Source organism: Odocoileus virginianus, chromosome 5, assembly GCF_023699985.2.
Source record: "Odocoileus virginianus isolate 20LAN1187 ecotype Illinois chromosome 5, Ovbor_1.2, whole genome shotgun sequence".
Classification (NCBI taxonomy): domain Eukaryota; kingdom Metazoa; phylum Chordata; class Mammalia; order Artiodactyla; family Cervidae; genus Odocoileus; species Odocoileus virginianus.
In genome coordinates, this window is record NC_069678.1 from 15798906 (window position 1) to 15817524 (window position 18619).

General features: G+C 37.4%; 1 protein-coding gene across 1 annotated transcript in view; it reads right to left on the bottom strand.

The window, feature by feature from the left end:
• Positions 1-643: 643 nt before the first annotated feature.
• SPTA1 (spectrin alpha, erythrocytic 1) overlaps positions 644-18619 on the bottom strand; it is a 67573-nt gene continuing 49597 nt past the window's right edge. The window contains exons 36-51 of the mRNA XM_070467591.1: positions 17932-18052; positions 15912-16033; positions 15249-15381; positions 14640-14738; positions 13748-13910; positions 12831-12907; positions 9796-10005; positions 7667-7963; positions 6757-6869; positions 5577-5594; positions 4919-4970; positions 3376-3563; positions 2498-2551; positions 2220-2366; positions 1553-1697; positions 644-1029 (exon numbers count right to left, since the gene is read on the bottom strand). Of these exons, the coding sequence (XP_070323692.1) occupies positions 904-1029; positions 1553-1697; positions 2220-2366; positions 2498-2551; positions 3376-3563; positions 4919-4970; positions 5577-5594; positions 6757-6869; positions 7667-7963; positions 9796-10005; positions 12831-12907; positions 13748-13910; positions 14640-14738; positions 15249-15381; positions 15912-16033; positions 17932-18052 (2065 nt within the window). The 3' untranslated portion in view covers positions 644-903. The remainder of the gene's footprint in view (positions 1030-1552; positions 1698-2219; positions 2367-2497; positions 2552-3375; positions 3564-4918; positions 4971-5576; positions 5595-6756; positions 6870-7666; positions 7964-9795; positions 10006-12830; positions 12908-13747; positions 13911-14639; positions 14739-15248; positions 15382-15911; positions 16034-17931; positions 18053-18619) is intronic.

Below are 18619 nucleotides of genomic sequence, written 5' to 3' on the forward strand. Positions count from 1 at the left end.
CTATTGTGCAGGCTTCGTTACTCCAAGGCATGTGGGATCCTAGTTCCCCCACCAGAGATGAACCCACATCTCCTGCATTATGAGGAGGATTCTTAACCACTGAACTACCAGGGAAATCCCAAAGACTCTTTTTTATCACATTAAAATGTTGGAGAAAATTCAGGGACATAGAGGACAAAAGGAAGAGTTTCTATGCTCCCATTTGGCTGTTCCAAGAGTAATAACATTCACTTTAATGGGGAAGTATGAAAAATGGACAGATTAAGAAGAAAATGGGTCTATGCTGGTTTTCTCCATATGGTTCCATTTTATAGATTAAAGTATCAGGGTTTCCCAGAATGTCAAATATCTCCATTTTCAAATGTAAGAGTTTAATCACATTTCAAGCTGAAGAAACACTTTGTAAATTATCTTGAATCTTAGATATCTACTTTACCAAGGCCCTAATTTACAGTATAATTTGCTGCCCATGTTTAGATGACAGTAGAATTCTCAGAAATGTAGAGACCTAACTGATCAAAAACATTTTATTTCACATTGTCCTCCCAAAAATAAGAACTGCATAAAATGCTTTTTAAAAAAAAGGAAATACTTTATTCTATAATCATAACAAAATTAAGTAATATTGCATAGAACCCAACAAATGAAAAATAGAAACTTTATTTAGCACCCTTCAGCAGTGATAGTTGCATATAAAATAAACCCATGACTCTCCAGTGTCATTAATGCCTTTGTCTCCCAAGCTCGAGATTTTTTTTTTTTTTCAGGTCTTACAATAAATGTAACACACACACACACACACACACACACACAAACTATCTTCCCATCTTCCATATCTGCCTATCTCCTTCATCCCCCAATACTTCCCACAACAAGATTCTCTGACTCAGAAAAAGCTGCCTCTCAGTTGCCAAAGTAAGAATTGATGAAGCCAATGTAATCATAGCCAGCAGGTTGGCTTCGACCCCTTGGATCCACATATTGCTGCATACGTGAGGCACAGAATGACACTTGTTCTGGGGTTAGGGCCTGAAACATTAAAAAAAAAAAAATGACCATGATAGAAATTCAGAATAGCTAACTCCTTTGGGCTTCTAATATGCTCTAAACTCAGGAAGTAGAGAGGTTTGGGCAAAAGCAGCCGGTCGGTCCTGGGCCTATCATGTGCTTTTCTTATAGAAAAAAATCTCCAACTCATCTTTTCAACTCAATTCTTATCCAAAGACTCCCATTTCATTCTGATTGCACTGTTTACCCCCTTCTTTAAATGTGGCTTATTAAATAAACAGAATAGAGAAATAGTCTTAAAACCAAGTAGCATGTTTGGGATTAATGATGAAATATTTAGACAATGACTATAGGTTTCTGAGTTGGGTCAAAACAACATGAGGTAGTGGCCAAAGCAAATGATAACCAGTGCATAACAATATCTGAGAAATCATGGAGAAGAGGAAATCAGTTGCCTATAGTAACTAGGGAGCCAGACCTGAGATGAACAAAATCTAGATGATGATGCGAGTGCAGTGAGAGTGGATACAAACGGGAATCTGACCTGCTTCATGTCCTCTTTTGTAATATAAGCTTTGCCCTCTGCCAGTGCTTGGAAAGAATCTTCTAGTTCATCACTGGATCTGATGTTCTCTGACTCCTTGTCGGTCAAGAAGTCGATGTACTCATCTTTTGAGATATAGCCCTTTCTGTTGGAGAAATAGATCAGAAACTGTCCCCTCTCAAGACAGAGAGGAAGACACGTCCCTTTCTCATTCTACTGAGTGTCTCAGAGACAGAGATAAGATGAACCCTCTGAGTTCCGGTTCCATCTCAGCTCTCTGAGACTACAGGAGATGACCTTTATTTGACCCCCATCCTCATACCCTTAAGTCAAATAAACAGTTTCTTAAGTTCCAGTCGCTGTTTCCACATGAGTAATTCAGCCTGACTCCCTAAGTAGAATTTGGGAATTTTCCACTAGCACCATCTCTAGGTATCTCAAGCTCTTCAAACTGAGCTGAAGACCTCTACTTTCTGGTCTTGTTTGGTCTTTGGTATTCTAAAGGGTACCAAAAGCTGCCCAATTCATTTATGGTAGTCTTGATCTTTCTACTCTCAAGATGAATTAATTTTATATTTTATGGATCGTTTTACTTTCTGCACTTACCCCCCTCCCCCAAGACCTATTTCCTGCTGTGGTCTGTTCTGGGCTTTGTTCTTCCTCCTACCTCCCTGGATCAACAGCATCCAGGAATTTCTCAAACTTGGGCTCAGGTTCACCCTCTTCCACCATGGGCAAGTAGTAATTGAGCCCTCTTAGGCAGGACCGGAAATCTTTGTGACTCAAGCGACCTGTCAGATTCTCATCAAAGTGCCTAAAGAACAAAAAATATTTAATCAGGTTCAGTAAGAATCAGGTCAAACCACACCAAGGGGAAAAACAATAGTTATTTGGAGCTTCATTCTGAATTTCCTGCAAAACAATCAACTATGAAGCTATACACACCTAAAGGTGGTTTCAAACTCTTGTCGTGTCTCATCACTGAGACCGGTGATGTCTCTGAAAGAAAAACAAAAATTAACCCATGAAATAAAAATAGACATGCCATAATAGTAAAAGAGGAATTTTAGTGACTATTAGGCTACTCAAGTCACCTAGTTCAGGGGCTGGCAAACTATGGTCCATGGGCCAGGTCCAGGAGATTGCTCACTTTTGAATAGTAAATGAACTGAGAATAGTTTTTACATGATTTAAAATAATAAAAGAAGACTATTTCCTTCAACATTAAAAATTGTGAGAAATTCAAATCTTAGCATCCATAAATAAAATTTCCCTGGAATATGTTCATGCTTATTCATTTATGAATTATCAGTAGCTGTTTTCACAACAGCAGAACTGAGTAACAGCACAGCAGTTTAAAAAAAGGCTACATGGTTCAAAAATTCTACAATATTCTCGGGATCTTTACAGAAAAACTTTGTCTAAATAACTAATGCTGCCAAAATATTTTATTTAGAAAAAAAACTATCTTCTGCTTTATACTTTGAATATTTCTTTCACTCCAGACATTTTAATGGGAATTTTACAAAAGGGAATGCTCTTTGAAGAGGTCATATAAGATGATGCATAGACTCTGAGAAATGGATGGTAAGTAGACACAAGAGGATGATAGTACTGTCTCCCAGTTTATAGTGGGCTCATATTTTTTAAAACAGTCATTCTCTGGGTCAGCAAAGAGAGAAAACTGGTTCTGGAGTTAGTAAGTGCACTATCAGTGAAGCAGCCATTATATCCAGTACCCCCAAAGTTTAGCCCTTGGAACTAAGTTTCTAATACCTAACAACACACATCCTTGCCCAGCCTTGACCCCAATTCCTCAATACCTGGCTTGGATTTGTTGTTCTAGACTGTGTTGCCTTCGCATCCCAAGCTGGTAGAGTTGTTCCCACTGCTGAGCCAGCCCAATGGTGCTGTACTTAATGTCCAGGACCATAGCCTCTTCTAAGCTTTCTCCCAGGTCCTCAATCTTGGTCAGTTGATGCTTCATTGCCTGGATTTCCTTTTGCTTCCTCTGGAAAAAGACAAAGAAGAGAAGCAGTTATCTGGGGTACCAGGTCCAAATCTAGGAATAATATGGAAGGCAAGAAGCTGATAAGTTTAGATTTCCCTTCATTGCTCCTTTTCAATTATCTTCAGGAATTCTCCTATCCTTTGTAAAAATTGAACTACTCAGGAAAACCATCTGAATTCTCTATTCCTCATTTATAAAATGGTGGGAAGTTTAAATGATATGACCTCTGTTGTTCTGATAGTCTGTAATATATAAATCTAAGGGTTAGCAGTCACAAACTGTAGATAGAGAAGGGTAGGACTCCTAGGATCCCTACATCATCAACTCCCAGTGATCTGCATCATGAGTGATTTGCATTATTGATTGAAATTGACTTCTGAGGCCCACTTAAACTTCCCAGTGTTCACCCATCAGTCTCCTTCACTGGCTTGGACAGATTTCTACAAGATGCTTCTGTCAGTCACATTAAATGCCAAATACCTGCATTTAGGTCATGCTTTGTCAACAGGGAAAGATCTTTCCCTAAAGAAAGTGAAAAGTGAAGTCACTCAGTTATGTCCAACTCTTTGTGACCCCATGGACAGTAGCCTACCAGGCTCCTCTGTCCATGGGATTTTCCAGGCAAGAATACTGGAGTGGGTTGCCACATCCGACCCAGGGATTGAACCCGGGTCTCCTGCATTGTAGGCAGACACTTTACCGTCTGAGCCACCAGGGAAATCCTAAAGAAGGAAGAAGTGAATTGGTTGTGATGATGGGGGTAGCTATGAAGGTTGTGAAAATATATTAGATATGACAGTGGTTTGTGGCTCTCCAAAAATCAATCCTACCTGACAACATCTTTTTAGCATTAAGTTCTCTCCTTGGGGATAAATTAGATTTAATTAATTAAATATTTTTTTCTGGTGGGGAAGCAATAACAAAGATAAGGTGAAAGCTAAAAGTACTGTTCTAGCCACTTCTTCACCCAATTGTTAAGAGACAATTTATATTCAGTTCTGTTTTCTTACCACATCAAATAACATAAATTTGTCAATGTTACAAGTTGTAGGTTATGAGCTTTCATATTTGTTCCCTAACTTAATAACTATAGTAAATCTATAATGTAGATATTATTGACTCCATTGTATAGATACAGACATTAAAGTTGAGATTTAAGCAAACTGACATCCACGTCCATGAGGTGATAGCCAATGGTTAGAATGCAAATTGTTGGCAAGATTGACAACAGAGCCTTAGGCTTTTGACTTTTGCACCAGGGAATTTACCTAAAGGAATCACCAGTTCCTTTGAGTAGTTCTTGAACTCCTGTCAATTCCAGCAATATTTAGAACTAATGAATAAACATTACGTACTTTATTTGCTTCCAGCTGGGATTCTAGTGTTCCTGTTTCTTTCAGCAAAGATCTAGTAAAGAACCAGAGGAAAACATTACTTATAATATCAGAAGTCAGTATGTTACACAAAAAGACCAACCCAAATCTCCTACACTTCTATAAGTTCTTCCAAGTTATATGGCCTTTCTGAAATGAATTTTCACAATGCTAATTTTTTATGAAATCAGACCCTCTCTGTTGATTTGGTAACCTTGCTGGATAGATGAAAAGGAAAGTGAGGTTCCTCTGTGCCTACAAGAGAGCTTCCATACTCTCCTAGTTTTTATTCTCAAATACACCCTTAACCTAATGTAAGCAGTTCAGTTCAGTTCAGTCACTCAATCATGTCTGACTCTTTGCGACCCCATGAACCACAGCACGCCAGGCCTTCCTGTCCATTACCAACTCCCAGAGTCCACCCAAACCCATGTCCATTGACTCCACCTAGTGGGAGATAGGGCCAGAATGATTTACATGCTTCTCCTTATTCCACATTTTATTTTAGGGCCTTCTTACCTCACATATATTTAATTTATCAGATTTGCAGTGGGATGAAGATACTTTACTACCAAGGCCTCCTTAATTAATTCTTTCAGAATGATATAACAAAACAAACAGGATAACATAAAATACTAACCCATCCAGAAAATAGTCCCTGGATATGGAGGTCCAGAACAGGAGTCAGAAGAGAGAAAAGGAAAATCACGTTAACAAGGATAATCTCAATAATTTTTCTTCAGATGTGTGATACATTCTAAATTTTTTGTAGCTAAAGTATGAATCTGTTCAACCCACTGTCCTCAAAGTGTCCCCCATACTGAGAACCCCAGAGTCTCCTGTGCAGCTCATTGCTTTGGGATGAAGAGCTCAGGTGTCAGGTGACATGCTCAGTACTGAGCCCCTGCTGCCAGAGATGAGAGACCAAAGCCAGAGGCAGAGGGTGAGCTGTGTGTCCTTTGTCCTCAGTCAGATATTTTTTTTAAGCCATGATACAGAATTTCTTTCTGTTCCTTCTTTGATTTATCCTTGTCAGTGAGCTCATAGGAACAGAAGCATGAATTGTCTAAACTGACACTTTAAACTCTCAAAACTCCACAATTCTGATACACCTGCTGAATACAGTCTACCAGCTTTGACCATTTATTCATTCATTATACCTTCCAAGTCTCCTCTTTTCCAGGTCATTTGCCTCAGAAGATGTAAGAAATGTTATTTTCATGGATAGAGCATTTTGCATTTAATAAAAACAATTAGCATATATTATCTCACTTGATTCTCATGACAGTTTTAGTAGTCAAGCAATATAATAGTTTCCTATGAAGTATTCACAGTATACTCTGTTCTGGTTGTACCAATAAATACATATGTGACCTTGAGCAAGTCAATTTATCTACTGAACTTCTTTCTACATTTAGAAACAGAGGTAATAACATCAGTGTTGTACACTCTTCAAGGTTATTCTGAAAATTAAGTGAGATAATGGATTATTAAATTACAGTGTAAAGTGCAAAGGGGAAGGCAAATGTAAGTGAATGTTATTATTTTGGGGCTGTAACTATAGGCAAGAGGAAAAAAAGGGAGACTTTCAAATAGGGAATAAAGAATGGGCAATGAGGTGAAATTCTCATTTCTCAATTTTTCAATGACTGATTTAGAATACAGTCAATTCCAGATACAAAGCACAGACAGGATATGGTGACTTTAGGACTGCAGAAGTACTGCAAGAATTACCCCCTTCCCTTAGCTATGTATTACATCCCCATAGTGAGTGGAATGTGTGGCATAAGGATCATGAGTTTGGGGGTATCACAGCACACCTGGTCTCCAAGATCCAATTAAGGAAGGCACTGGCATTCTGTTCAAATTCCTGGCACATCTCAAAGTTCTTGATCTGTCTTGCCTCTTCCTTTTCCAACTCCTGCTCTCTTTCCTAAAACCCCAAATCACAGATAGTAGTGTGCACATTGAAGACTTTTTCTTGCAATAAAATAACTGGTTCCTAGGCTCATCTGCACATCTCCCCTCTTCCAAATTTCACCTGCCAATAGCATTGCCTGTGTGCCCAAATTTCTTCCAGTCCACCTCTTCTCATCTCAGAAATATGAAAGAAGCTTATGCAACTTTTCATAAGTACTTGCAGGTGTTACCAAGCCCAGTAAAAAGCAAGCTAGTAATAAAGGAAGTCTTTCCTCATCTCAGTATTTTTCCAGTTGAGATTTCATTTAAATGAAAAGATAATAAGAGTTTCCATCTAAAATGGCTGAGTTTATAGTGAACGTTTTCTTTGCAAACTTGTATTTTCCATGGCTTCAGTAATGAGCATTACTATAGACAGACAAAAATTACACACAACCACATTAAAAAGGCACTTTTGGAAGTTTGTATAAAATAGAAAATGCTTTTGAGCATATAGACTGCAAAGATATCTACATGCCTCATGAACTTTTCATAACAGGTTTTTAGAGCCATCTTCTGGAGCTTATGTTTGCTTCTCTGAATCACCGATCAACACTCAGACACTTGAGACTGTCTAAACTATAGGGCATAGGGCTCTGCCTATCATGAACGTATTTCCATTTTTTTTCTTAGATTGACTCGGTTCATGACTGCTGTCCCAATATAATTATTAAGTGCTCCTTTCTCTCTCAAAGTCCCCAAATCCAGAAATTAAATCAAATGATCATCTTCACTATAACTAAAGGAAGTATCTTCTCTGCCCCAAACTACCTTGATGGTATCAAATAGGTGTTTCCAGACTCTCTCTAGCACCTCCACTGTTAACCAGGTATAGGGGCTGGAGGACATATTTAAGGCCTTGATCTGCTGGTCTAGCTCTTGCAAATCATTGAAGTCTCTTTGGGCCTTTGTCACGGAGGCCAAGAAGGCCTCATGGTCCTTCTGCAGCTGCCGGATTGCATCCAAGGAGACACAGCGCACAGGCTCTGACAGGTCCTCCTCGGCCTTCTCACACCAGTTGTTGAAAGTTGAGGCCTTGTGTGCAAATTCCATGAATAGAACCTCAGCCTATAAAGAAAAAAGACAATTCCATCTTTTCCAATAAAGTTCAACAGCAGAAAATAAGACAGGATAAAAAATGACTGTCTTCAAATATTTTCAGGACCAACACTCTTAAGAGAGCAGAATTAAAACCAATGGAGACCATGCAATCAGATGGGTGGACATGTGAGTTCAAGGTACAAGCCCTGATTCAAGCATTTTCTCATTTCTTCCAACACTTAAAAATGAAGTTGGATAACTTCGAGGATTATTTTAGCCATAAGATTCCCAAGTGACAAGGGTACTTTTCAATGATAAGATTTCATGATTTCTCGTTCTGATGTCTGTGTTCCATGACTAATTGGCACATAGCATAACATGCATGAATTAAGTTTAAGTGAATGAATGGATGGATGATTAGATTAAAAAATCATTTGTGGAATAGACATTTCTTCTTTCTCTTCTGTGATCTGCAGCCCTCACTGCTTTGATGTTTATTTATATATACTGAGTTGTCTTCCTACCTTCCTCTAAACTTTGTTCAGAGCTCATCTCATGCCTAAATTCCCTGCTTAAATCCATTTCTTACCCTCTAACCTATATCTTTAGCCATGCAATACTCTCTGGAGTATTCTGAATGTGAATTTCTAAATAAGAGAAATATTATGGATTTTTTCAACCAGAAGGTAATAAAAAGTTTTAGATTTAAAACACATCATATATTTTGTGTCAGCTGATTGTACTTTCAAAAAGATTTTGTTATACAGATATGAGAATCAGTTTCACCTCAAAATGGGTTAAGAGGAAAAAAACTGACCCAAATGGAATAGAGATTGCAAAGGTATTGTATACCATTAGATTGTCACTGTATTCATTTCAGCAATCTATACACCAAAATAGACCAACACAGAAAATCTATTACTGCCCCTACCTTGGAAAGACATGGAAACCTATAAATAATATCATTTATTTTCATAATATGATGTATCAACTGAATATTTTACAAAGATTTTATAATCATAAAATAAGATAATATGTGGTTATCCATTAATTGCTTTAATTTTGCACTTAAGATTAGTTTCTGTAGGTTCTATGTCCCTCAGTACAGTTAAAATTAAGAGTATGACTTTTATTTGTGTGTTTCCTGATTCATCTAATTCTCTACTTTAACTTGTTTTCAGGTACAATATCTTATGGTCGAGAAGTACTCAGTATTTTCACTGAACATCTTGACTTCCTTTTACTATTAATAATTTTATCATCAGCATTCAATATCTTAGCAGTCACCAAAAGAAAGAGCATTTTAATAACTATATCCATATAGAACATAGTGGTTTATATTGCATTTTCAGGTCCATTATCTCTTTTGATAGTAATAGCATAGAACAAGATATGATGGTGATGTTACCCTATTTTCTAAATAGAGAAATCAAGTTTCAGAGATGTTAAGCAACATATAGAAGGTGCCCCAGCTAGGAAAGATGATAACACAAATTTTACTTGTCTAATATTCCATTTATTTGAGTTAGAAAAAACACAATCTTGAGCAATCTTGACTCCTACATGCCAGTATTAGTTCTGCCATAAATTAAGATCTTCTAATCCTTGTCTCACCTACTTGTTTCCAATATATGTGTGTGACTTCCATCATAAGTCAGCTGAATAGCTGGTCAATCAGGCAAAAAAAAAAAAAGTATCAATCTAAAAATGAATTACTTCATGTTTATATGAATGTCTTCCTGATTCTTTGCAATATACTCACTCAATTGTCTGTAGTATTCAAACATGGTTTCCAGTATCTATTTCTGGATATAGATATTCAAGGTCAGATGATGGCTCATCATTTTTTTGTTTTTTACCTCCAGTAGGGGCCGTCGTTTCTCTAGCAATTCCTGTCTGTGGACTTCGGAGGCTTCCAGCAACTGCTCCCAGCGCCTCAGCAGGGCAGCATGGCGCTCCTCGATCGCTTTGGTCTGGCTGTGCCCAGCGGCCACAAGTTGATCCTTCAGGTCAGTTATCTCAGACAGTCTCTCTTGCTGGAAGCTCTGCAGACTGGCATGCAGTGTGTCCTGAGAAAGACCCACAGAGAAGGTTTGAACAGAAAAGTAATACAGATTCCGAGGGTCACTCATACCTGGGTTCCACCAGATTGAACCTATGCAAGAGTGTAGAGTAGTGGACAAATTTTCCAAAAAGGAAATTTTACTTAGAGACGTTCATAAACACTTGGAGTGGGAATTATGGTTAAATTCCAATGTTTTAAAACCAGATTTTTAGATTAGGTGCAAAGTTAATATTAAGGGAGATTTGGAGCATGATGTGATATTTCAAATCTTCCAAATCAAAATTAACTCCTTCTTAAGGCTCACTTTCTAAGACTCTTTTACATCACTTATTAGATTTTGCATTCTAATTAGTATTAATAGAAGTGCACTACTAGAAATTGTGAAAGTATGCAAACTAACAAAAGACCTTTTACAGGTGACAGTGTATGTGTGTATGTGTAAATGTTATCAAAATCACAAAATTCAGGATGCTCCACTTCTAGTTTTAACAGGGTGGTGTGTATTTGACCAATCCTCCCTTTGAAAACAATTTTAACCACTGGATAAAAGCACGAAAAATCAGCTGTTTGAAAGGGATCAGGATGCAACTCATATAGCTATAACTTGAGGGATCAAAATTACAGGGAGAAGGGAATAGTAGCAAAATAAGAGCAATACTCTCTGCCACTTTTTCCTTTGAAGTATGAACTGTACAGGCTGAAATTGCAGAGAAAGCAGCTGCTCAGAGCTTTTGATCATCACATTAAAACTAAAAGGACAGAAACTAGAATTCTAGGAAGCTGAAGCATCCACTGTTTGAGGAAACCATGAAAAGGGAGCTGCAGAAAAGGAGGTTCAGTAATCCCCTTGTATGACCCCCTTAGGGCATTTACAGTTGTAGAAGTCAAGCAGAAAACAGTAGCTTAGAATCTACAGTCTAAACAATCTAAAGAATCTAAAATCTAAGAATTTTCTGCAGTCACACAGTGTTAAGATCAGGACACATCAAGTAGGAGCAGACTTAGTGAAAGAGGTTTAGTTGAAGTCTCTAAAGCTTTGACGTTTAAGAACAAACTGAAAATGGCTAGTCTTCAGAAAAATTGAAATCATGTCTTGAGTCATTACCAAGAAAAGTAGGGGTTGGATAGGGCATGAGATGGGAGAGAGGTATTAAACTATAGCTTTAAATAAAAACTCATGAATCAATTACTTTAAATGTAAATGGATTCACTACTCCATGAAAATCATCAAAGTAGATAATAAGTCAACACTCAACTATATGATATTTATAAAAGACACATCTAAGACATATTGACACTCTGCACTTCTATGTTCATTGCAGCATTATTCACAATAATCAAGATATGGAAACAAACTGCCTGTCAAAAGAACAATGGACAAAGAAGACAGGTGATATACATATACGGAATACTATTCAGTCACGAGTAAGAAGGAAACTCTGCTATTTGTAACAACTTAGATGAAACTTGAGACCATTTGCTAAGTGAAATGTCAGACATAGAAAGACAAATACTGTATAATGTTATTTATATGTTGAATCTAAAAAAGCCAAATAGAATATATTGGAGGTGAGAGAAATGGGGAGAAATTGGTGAAAGGGCAAAAACTTCTATTTATAAGATTAACAAGTTCTGGAGATCTAATGTACAGCATGGTAATTATAGTTAATATTCCTATACTATGTATTTTAAAGTATGTAAGTCTTACAAGTCTTACCTATTCTCACCTTAAAAAAAATGATAATTATGTCACAGAATGAAAGTGATGGTTAATGCTATAGTGACAATCATGTTGCAATTTATGAATGTACAAAATAAACAACCAAAACTATAAAGACATAGAAATGTTTTTAAAAGAAATGGAAATAGATGTACATTGCAAACAGTAAACAAAAGAAAATTGGTGTAGTACACTAATATGTGAAAAAAACCTTTAAATTAAGAAGTGTTTAAAAAGATATGTTATTAGAGAGAAACTTTTCATAATTAAAAGAATTAATTCATCAAAATGATTTCATAATTCTAAATGTCAACACAACTTTTAACCTAGCTTTAAAATATATAAAACTAAAATATTAAAAAAAATGAGTAACGGACTCTGATAGGTAATACAAATCATTGCAAAATCACATTCTTTTCAATTGGACAAAGGCTATTCACCAAATCAGGTCATTTGTTGGATATAAAGCAACCTCCTAAAATAACATAGTGTGTTTTTAAAATAAAGTTGAATAAACTAGATACAAATGTCAAAAAAAGATAATTAGAAAATTCACAAGTGTTTAGAAATTGAACAATGCACTACAGAATAAATAGTGAGTCAACTAAGAAATTATGCAAGAAATAATAATATTTTTAATTAGATAATAACAAAAATAACATGAAATCTGTGAGATGCAGCTAAGGATTTATTTAGAGGAAAATGTGTATTCTCAAATCAATATACCAGAAAAGAAGAATGGCTAAGTATTTAACAACATCAATATCTATCAATTTTTTTAAAATCAAGTAATCTCAAAGAAAGTTAAAAAATTATAAAGATAATTAAATAAGTATAAAGATATTAATGGAATACAGTACAAAGATAAAACAGAGAAAAATTAAATGGTTAAAAGTTGGTTCTCTAATAAAAATTAGCACTTACTAGAAATATTGATGAGGGAAAAAGAACTAGCAAATTATCTCTATCACAAAGGGAACAATTTTACAGGTCCTACAGATATTAAAAGCACAACATTTGGGAATGAAATAACCCTATGTGTGAAGCTTCTGTGTGATGTGGGTCTTGGACTTCATGGGCATTTATGAACAAGGCAACCCTGCTCTCACCTGTTTTGCCAGGAGAGTGGAGAGGGCAGCAAGGTCTGCATCATTGCTATTGGTCTTCAAGCTTGTTTCTTTCTCAGCTGAAGAACAAAGGTGATTCATAAGAAGAGAAAGAGAGTTGGTTTTATATCTGGCTTGGCAAAGAGAAAGGCATATCTACTATTGGCCACAAGAGAGCCTCTCGACTCTCCAAGTAGATGATTCATTAGAATATGGGAGTGGGAGCCAGTAAACTATTTTTTTAGATGTATACAGGATAAACTGACTGAAAGCAGAGTTAGAACCAAGAGAACTTCTGGATGTTTCATTGAACAAAGGAAATCTTCAGCTTAGACATAAATTATAAGTAAATCAAACAAGAATTTATTTGCTAGAATGTTTGCCATGACTCTATCTTTCTGAATATCACATGGACATCATCAATTTCCAAAAAAAGATGTTCTCTGGGATTATAGTACTTAGTTATTCTCTCAGCATACATCTCTATAAGTTTGTGTGTGTGTATGTGTGGGTATTTTTGCACACATGTGACTTTAATTGTAATTATGTTCAGACAGGATAGGAGTGGGTGATGAAGGGGCATCTTCCTTCCCATGGTGAGCAACAGAGCCCTGGGATCCATTCAATAAATTGAATTATCAGCGTTTCCTCAAATCCAGAGGCCATCATCCTCAAATGAGTGTATGCTAAGTCATTTCAGTTGTATCTGACTCTTTGCGACACTATGGAATGTAGACTGCCAGGCTCCTCTGTCCATGGGACCCTTCAGGCAAGAACACTGAAGTGGGTTGCCATTCTCTCCTCCAGGGGATCTTCCTGACCCAGGGATCAAACTCGCATCTCTTACGTCTCCTACATTGGCAGCTGTGCTATTTACCACTAGCACCACCTGGGAAGCCTCTGGTCCTCACACATCATACCTATCCAGGCCTCAACCACATCAGCCTTCCAGTTGAACTGCTGAAAGTCGTGATCATCTTCCAGTTGTGACTTCCAAACAGCCAATGACTTGGCCAGACAAGGAATCTTTTCATTTAGAGCCTGTATCTTGTTAGAAATCTTCTCTTTATGTTGACTTTCCCCCTGTATCACCATGGTTGAAAGGAGAGATAGATATATTGATGAATGTCCAGAGCCAGAAAAGTAAAATCCTTTGCACTATTAAAAACCTTTCATCTCTCTCCTTCCAAATATATGGCTACTCTCTTCTAGGTCCAGTGAAATTATTCTATTATTCATCTATAATAGAATATCTATTACCCAGATGATATTGTCCAGCATTTGGACAGTCTCCTGTTTGTCCATGTAAGAGTGATCTTATTTGTTGGCATAAGCATCTCAAAGGTACAGAATCATCTGTTTAGGATTCTTTGTACAGCCTTTAGATTATTGAGGTTCTGTTAAAACTAGCATTTAAACAAAAGAATGGTTCTCAAATTACAAAGAGATTTCAGTGGGGTCCTCATCTCTAGAGGTCAAAGAGATTTCTTCACATTCTTACAGTACACTATGACCAAAGCAAGTCATGTGTAAAATATTTTTAAATGTCATATTCTGCATACAGTATGAGTCAACGAATGATTTTTAAATATCTAAAAAGTATACCTATAAGAAGACTTTGAAAAAAAGCTTCCAGAAAATAGCAATCAATAATTAAATAGGTATTTGTTTGCTGAAACAATAACAAAAAGGCAGCTTAGAAGAGATTACCAAGGTTCTGCATGATTTTAGCAATGTTCATGATTCTATATTTGGGCCAATCCCTTTTTGAAGATCCTTATTTTGACCTGGAATCCCTCGAGTATATCTCACCTTACTCAGGATGTCTTCTCCTTGAGCACACACATTTTGCACTCGAATCTCATGGACAGCAAAGTCATTCTCCAAAGTTTCAAGCTTCTTTTGTAAGCTCTGTGTGAATTAGTTGGTGAGAATCATAACTTCCAAAATTAACAATCTATCCCACTCACATTCTGATTCCTTTTGATGCCATTCACCAGCAATGATTCAACTAAGTTGGTAGACTACATGAGTGTTCACTTATTCCTGCATAGCTCCAGTAAATTTCTCTCCCAGATTCCTCACTTCCCAGAAAGGCAGTCTTACCAAAGAGCCAAAGGAATACATGTGACATTGTTAATAACTAACCATGCAACTTGAGACTTCTGGACTTGGGAGTGATTATTGATCAAGCTAATACAGAAGGATTTCTCCATGTTGAAATGTATATATAATAATTCTTGAAAACATTCCGTCTAGCAGGAAAATATTTAGTATCAAGAACATCATGCTAAGAAATAACCTGAAAGTTTCTTCTTCCACCAGAAGAAAGATTCTAATTTTACAGGTAAAAATGTTGACTACTTAAGAAAAGATTCAAATTAAACAGAAGAAAATTGATCCATTCTTCCAGTTCCTCACCTGAGTAGCAGCCAAAGTGTCTCCAGAATCTGCTTGGGCAACCATAGCTTCCTTTTCACTGATCCAAGCTTCCTCCTCCTCAGCATTCTCCATGAATTCCAAGTATTCTAGGGATTCTCCCAACTGAATCCCTCTGTAACAGGAAAGTAACCCCCACCCCAAATTAAACACACACACACACACACACACACACACACACACACAAACTAATGAGCAGTGGAAGTGTAGCAAAGTGGCACAATCTTATAAGATTTTAAGATTTTGGCTGTATGGGTGCAAGGGAGAAAAATACTCCATACTTTTATTACTAAGCACTGCACATAATGTTAAAACTGGGAAGATGCAGAAAATAAAACAGACATGTGGGAGATAATGTGATATAAAGGATAACATATGTAAGGCAACAATGACAAAAGACAGCTGCAAGTAATTGTAAGCACACCTCTAGAGAGACAGGGTCATAGAGACATAGAAACAGTGTCATTTCTTCCTGGGGTACATAGAGGAAGCTTCATAGAAGACTTGGCACTTGAGCAGGGACTTAGAAGCTAGAAGAGATTGGTAGCTAGGGAGAGATGCTGAGCAGGTGCTTAAGTGTTTTCTCAATACCTACCCAATACCTGCAATCCAACGAGAGAATTCGGCCTCCTATCCCCAACTCACCGAGCCTTGGTCAACTCTTTGAGCTGGTCCCAGTGTTGAACAAACTGATCAAGCCTGTCCTGGATCTCCTCTCGCCCCACGGCCGCCTTGTCTCCCAGCTCTTTTGCCATATCCAGCACATTCTGAACAACACATATCCTCCATGTCATATTTCCCCACAGCATTTCCCATTTATCCAGTTTTCTAGCAAAGTATCTAGCCCTTCCTACCCTCCGGCTCACTTATAAACTGGATATACTCAAGGCACTCCTGACAATCCTGGGAGAATGAAGAAAGCTGCAGTAAGATCTAACATGCTAAACTTCATCAAGGATTCAGACAAATACCTTGGCATTTCCACTAGACTCCTATCCAGGATCTGACTGACGGTCACAGGGTGACCCTGCTGCCAAGTCAACACTCAGGGTTGCCATCTTTCCACACGGCTCAGCTCGGGTACAGCTTTTCCAGATATCCCAATCTGCATCCTAATTGTCAGCAACTGTGCCCTGGACTGTCAAAGGTGCTCCCTTTGACATGGGTTTCTACACAGATTCTTCTATTCACAGAAGGCACAATATGGAGGAGAATGCTTGTGAACTCTACAGCCAACTGTCTATGTGACCTTGGCACTCTACCTTCACATTTTGTAGCCTCAACCTATTAGGTTGTTGCAAAAGTAATTTCTGTTTTGCACTGTTGAACTTTGCCATTTGATATTGGAATACATTCTTAAATAAATGTAGTTAAGTCATGCATCATTTTAATGCAAAATTTGTGCTTTATGTTTTTTGCTAATAAATGATTACTTGCTATTTATTTTACATGGATTTTAGACTATGGAAGTTAAGTTAGACAAAAAACAAATTTGAGCAATTTTCTTATTCAAGTTCAAAATGGGTCAAAAATCAGCAGACAGCTTGCAACATGAGCAACGTATTTGGCCCAGGAGCATATGAGCATGAGCATACATGAGCAACATGAGCATACAGTGCAACGGCAGCTAACGCAGTTTTACAAAGGAGACTAGAGCCTTGAAGATGACAAGCACAGTGGCTGGCCATCAGAAGCTGACAATAACCAGCTGAGAGGATCATGGAAGTTGATCCTCTTACTACACAAGAAGTTGCCCAAGAATTCAACTTTGACCATTCTATGGTCATTTGGCATTTGAAGTAAATTGGAAAAGTGAAAAAGCTCGGTAAGCAAGTTCCTCATGAGCTGACTGCAAATAAAAAAAATTATCATTTCGAAGTGTTATCTTCTCTTATTCTATGCAGCAAGAATGAACTATTTCTCAAATGGATTGTGATGTGTGATGAAAAGTGGATTTTACATGACAACCAACAATGACCAGCTGGTTGAACTGAGAAGAAGCTCCAAAGCACTTCCCAGAGCCATATTTGTACCAGAAAAAGAGTCCTGGTCATTGTTTGGTAGTCTGCTACTGCTCTGATCCACTAAGTTTTCTGAATCTCAGTGAAACCGTTACATCTGAGAAGTATGCTCAACAAATCAATGAGATGCAATGAAAACAGCAATGCCTGCAGCTTGCACTGATCAACAGAATGGGTTCAATTCTTCTCTTCAACAATGCCTAACCACGTGTCACACAACCAACACTTCAGAAGTTGGATGAAATGGGCTACAAAGTTTTGCCTTTGTAGCCCAGTTATATCTGCTATGTCTACCTGACCTCTTACCAACTGGCTACCTACCACTCCTTCAAGCACCTTAACAACTTTTTGCAGGGAAAATGCTTCACAACCAGCAGGAGGAAGAAAATGCTTTCCAAGAGTTCACTGAATTCTAAAGCATGGATTTTTATGCAACAGGAATATACAAACTTATTTCTCATTAAAAAAATGTATTGATTGTAATGTTTCCTATTTTGATTAATAAAGATGTGTTTAAGGCTAATCATAGTGATTTAAAATTCAGGGTCTGAAACCATAAATCTCTTGCACAAACCTAATATTTATCCATAACATGAAGTGCTACTATTATATTATCTCTGTCTTTTCAGGTTTCATATTCCTACCTGGATGGCAGGTTCATGTGCCACCAGCTCTCCTTCTAGGCGTCTGTGCTTCTTCAGCAAATTCTGAACCCCCTGCAGATCCCTCCCATAGTCCTGGGATCGCACTCGTACCAACTTCTCCCTAAGACCAAGGAAGAAAACTTTTAGACTTTAGACATCCTAAAACTTTAGACTGAGGACATCCTAAAAGGATGGTTTTCTAAGCATATGTGTTTGGCTGGGAGTATGGTGGGGGTAAATTCTGGAACACTCTGGTGTCAGTAATCACAAAGTTAATAAGTGTCAGAGCCTTTCAGCAAAATATTGGACTTAGACCAAGACAAATTAAAATAACATACTGGAACACAGTCTTCTCATTCATTTCTTTGCCTGTTTACATGTGTATCTTCTTCTCTTTTCTCAAGAACTCACTGTTGTTTCTCTTTCAAAAAATGTGAAAATTACACACACACACACATACTCACTACATATATACAAACATATCTGTTTATATGACCTTCTATTAATGTCAATAATTATGTACATGGTATGCATGCCCACTCAGTCACATCCAACTCTTTGTGACTCATGGACTGTAGCCTGCTAGGCTCCTCTGTGCATGGGATTCTCCAGGCAACAATACTAGAGTGGGTTGCGTTTCTTTCTCTAGGGGATGTTCCTGACCCAGGAATTGAACAGGGGTTTCCTG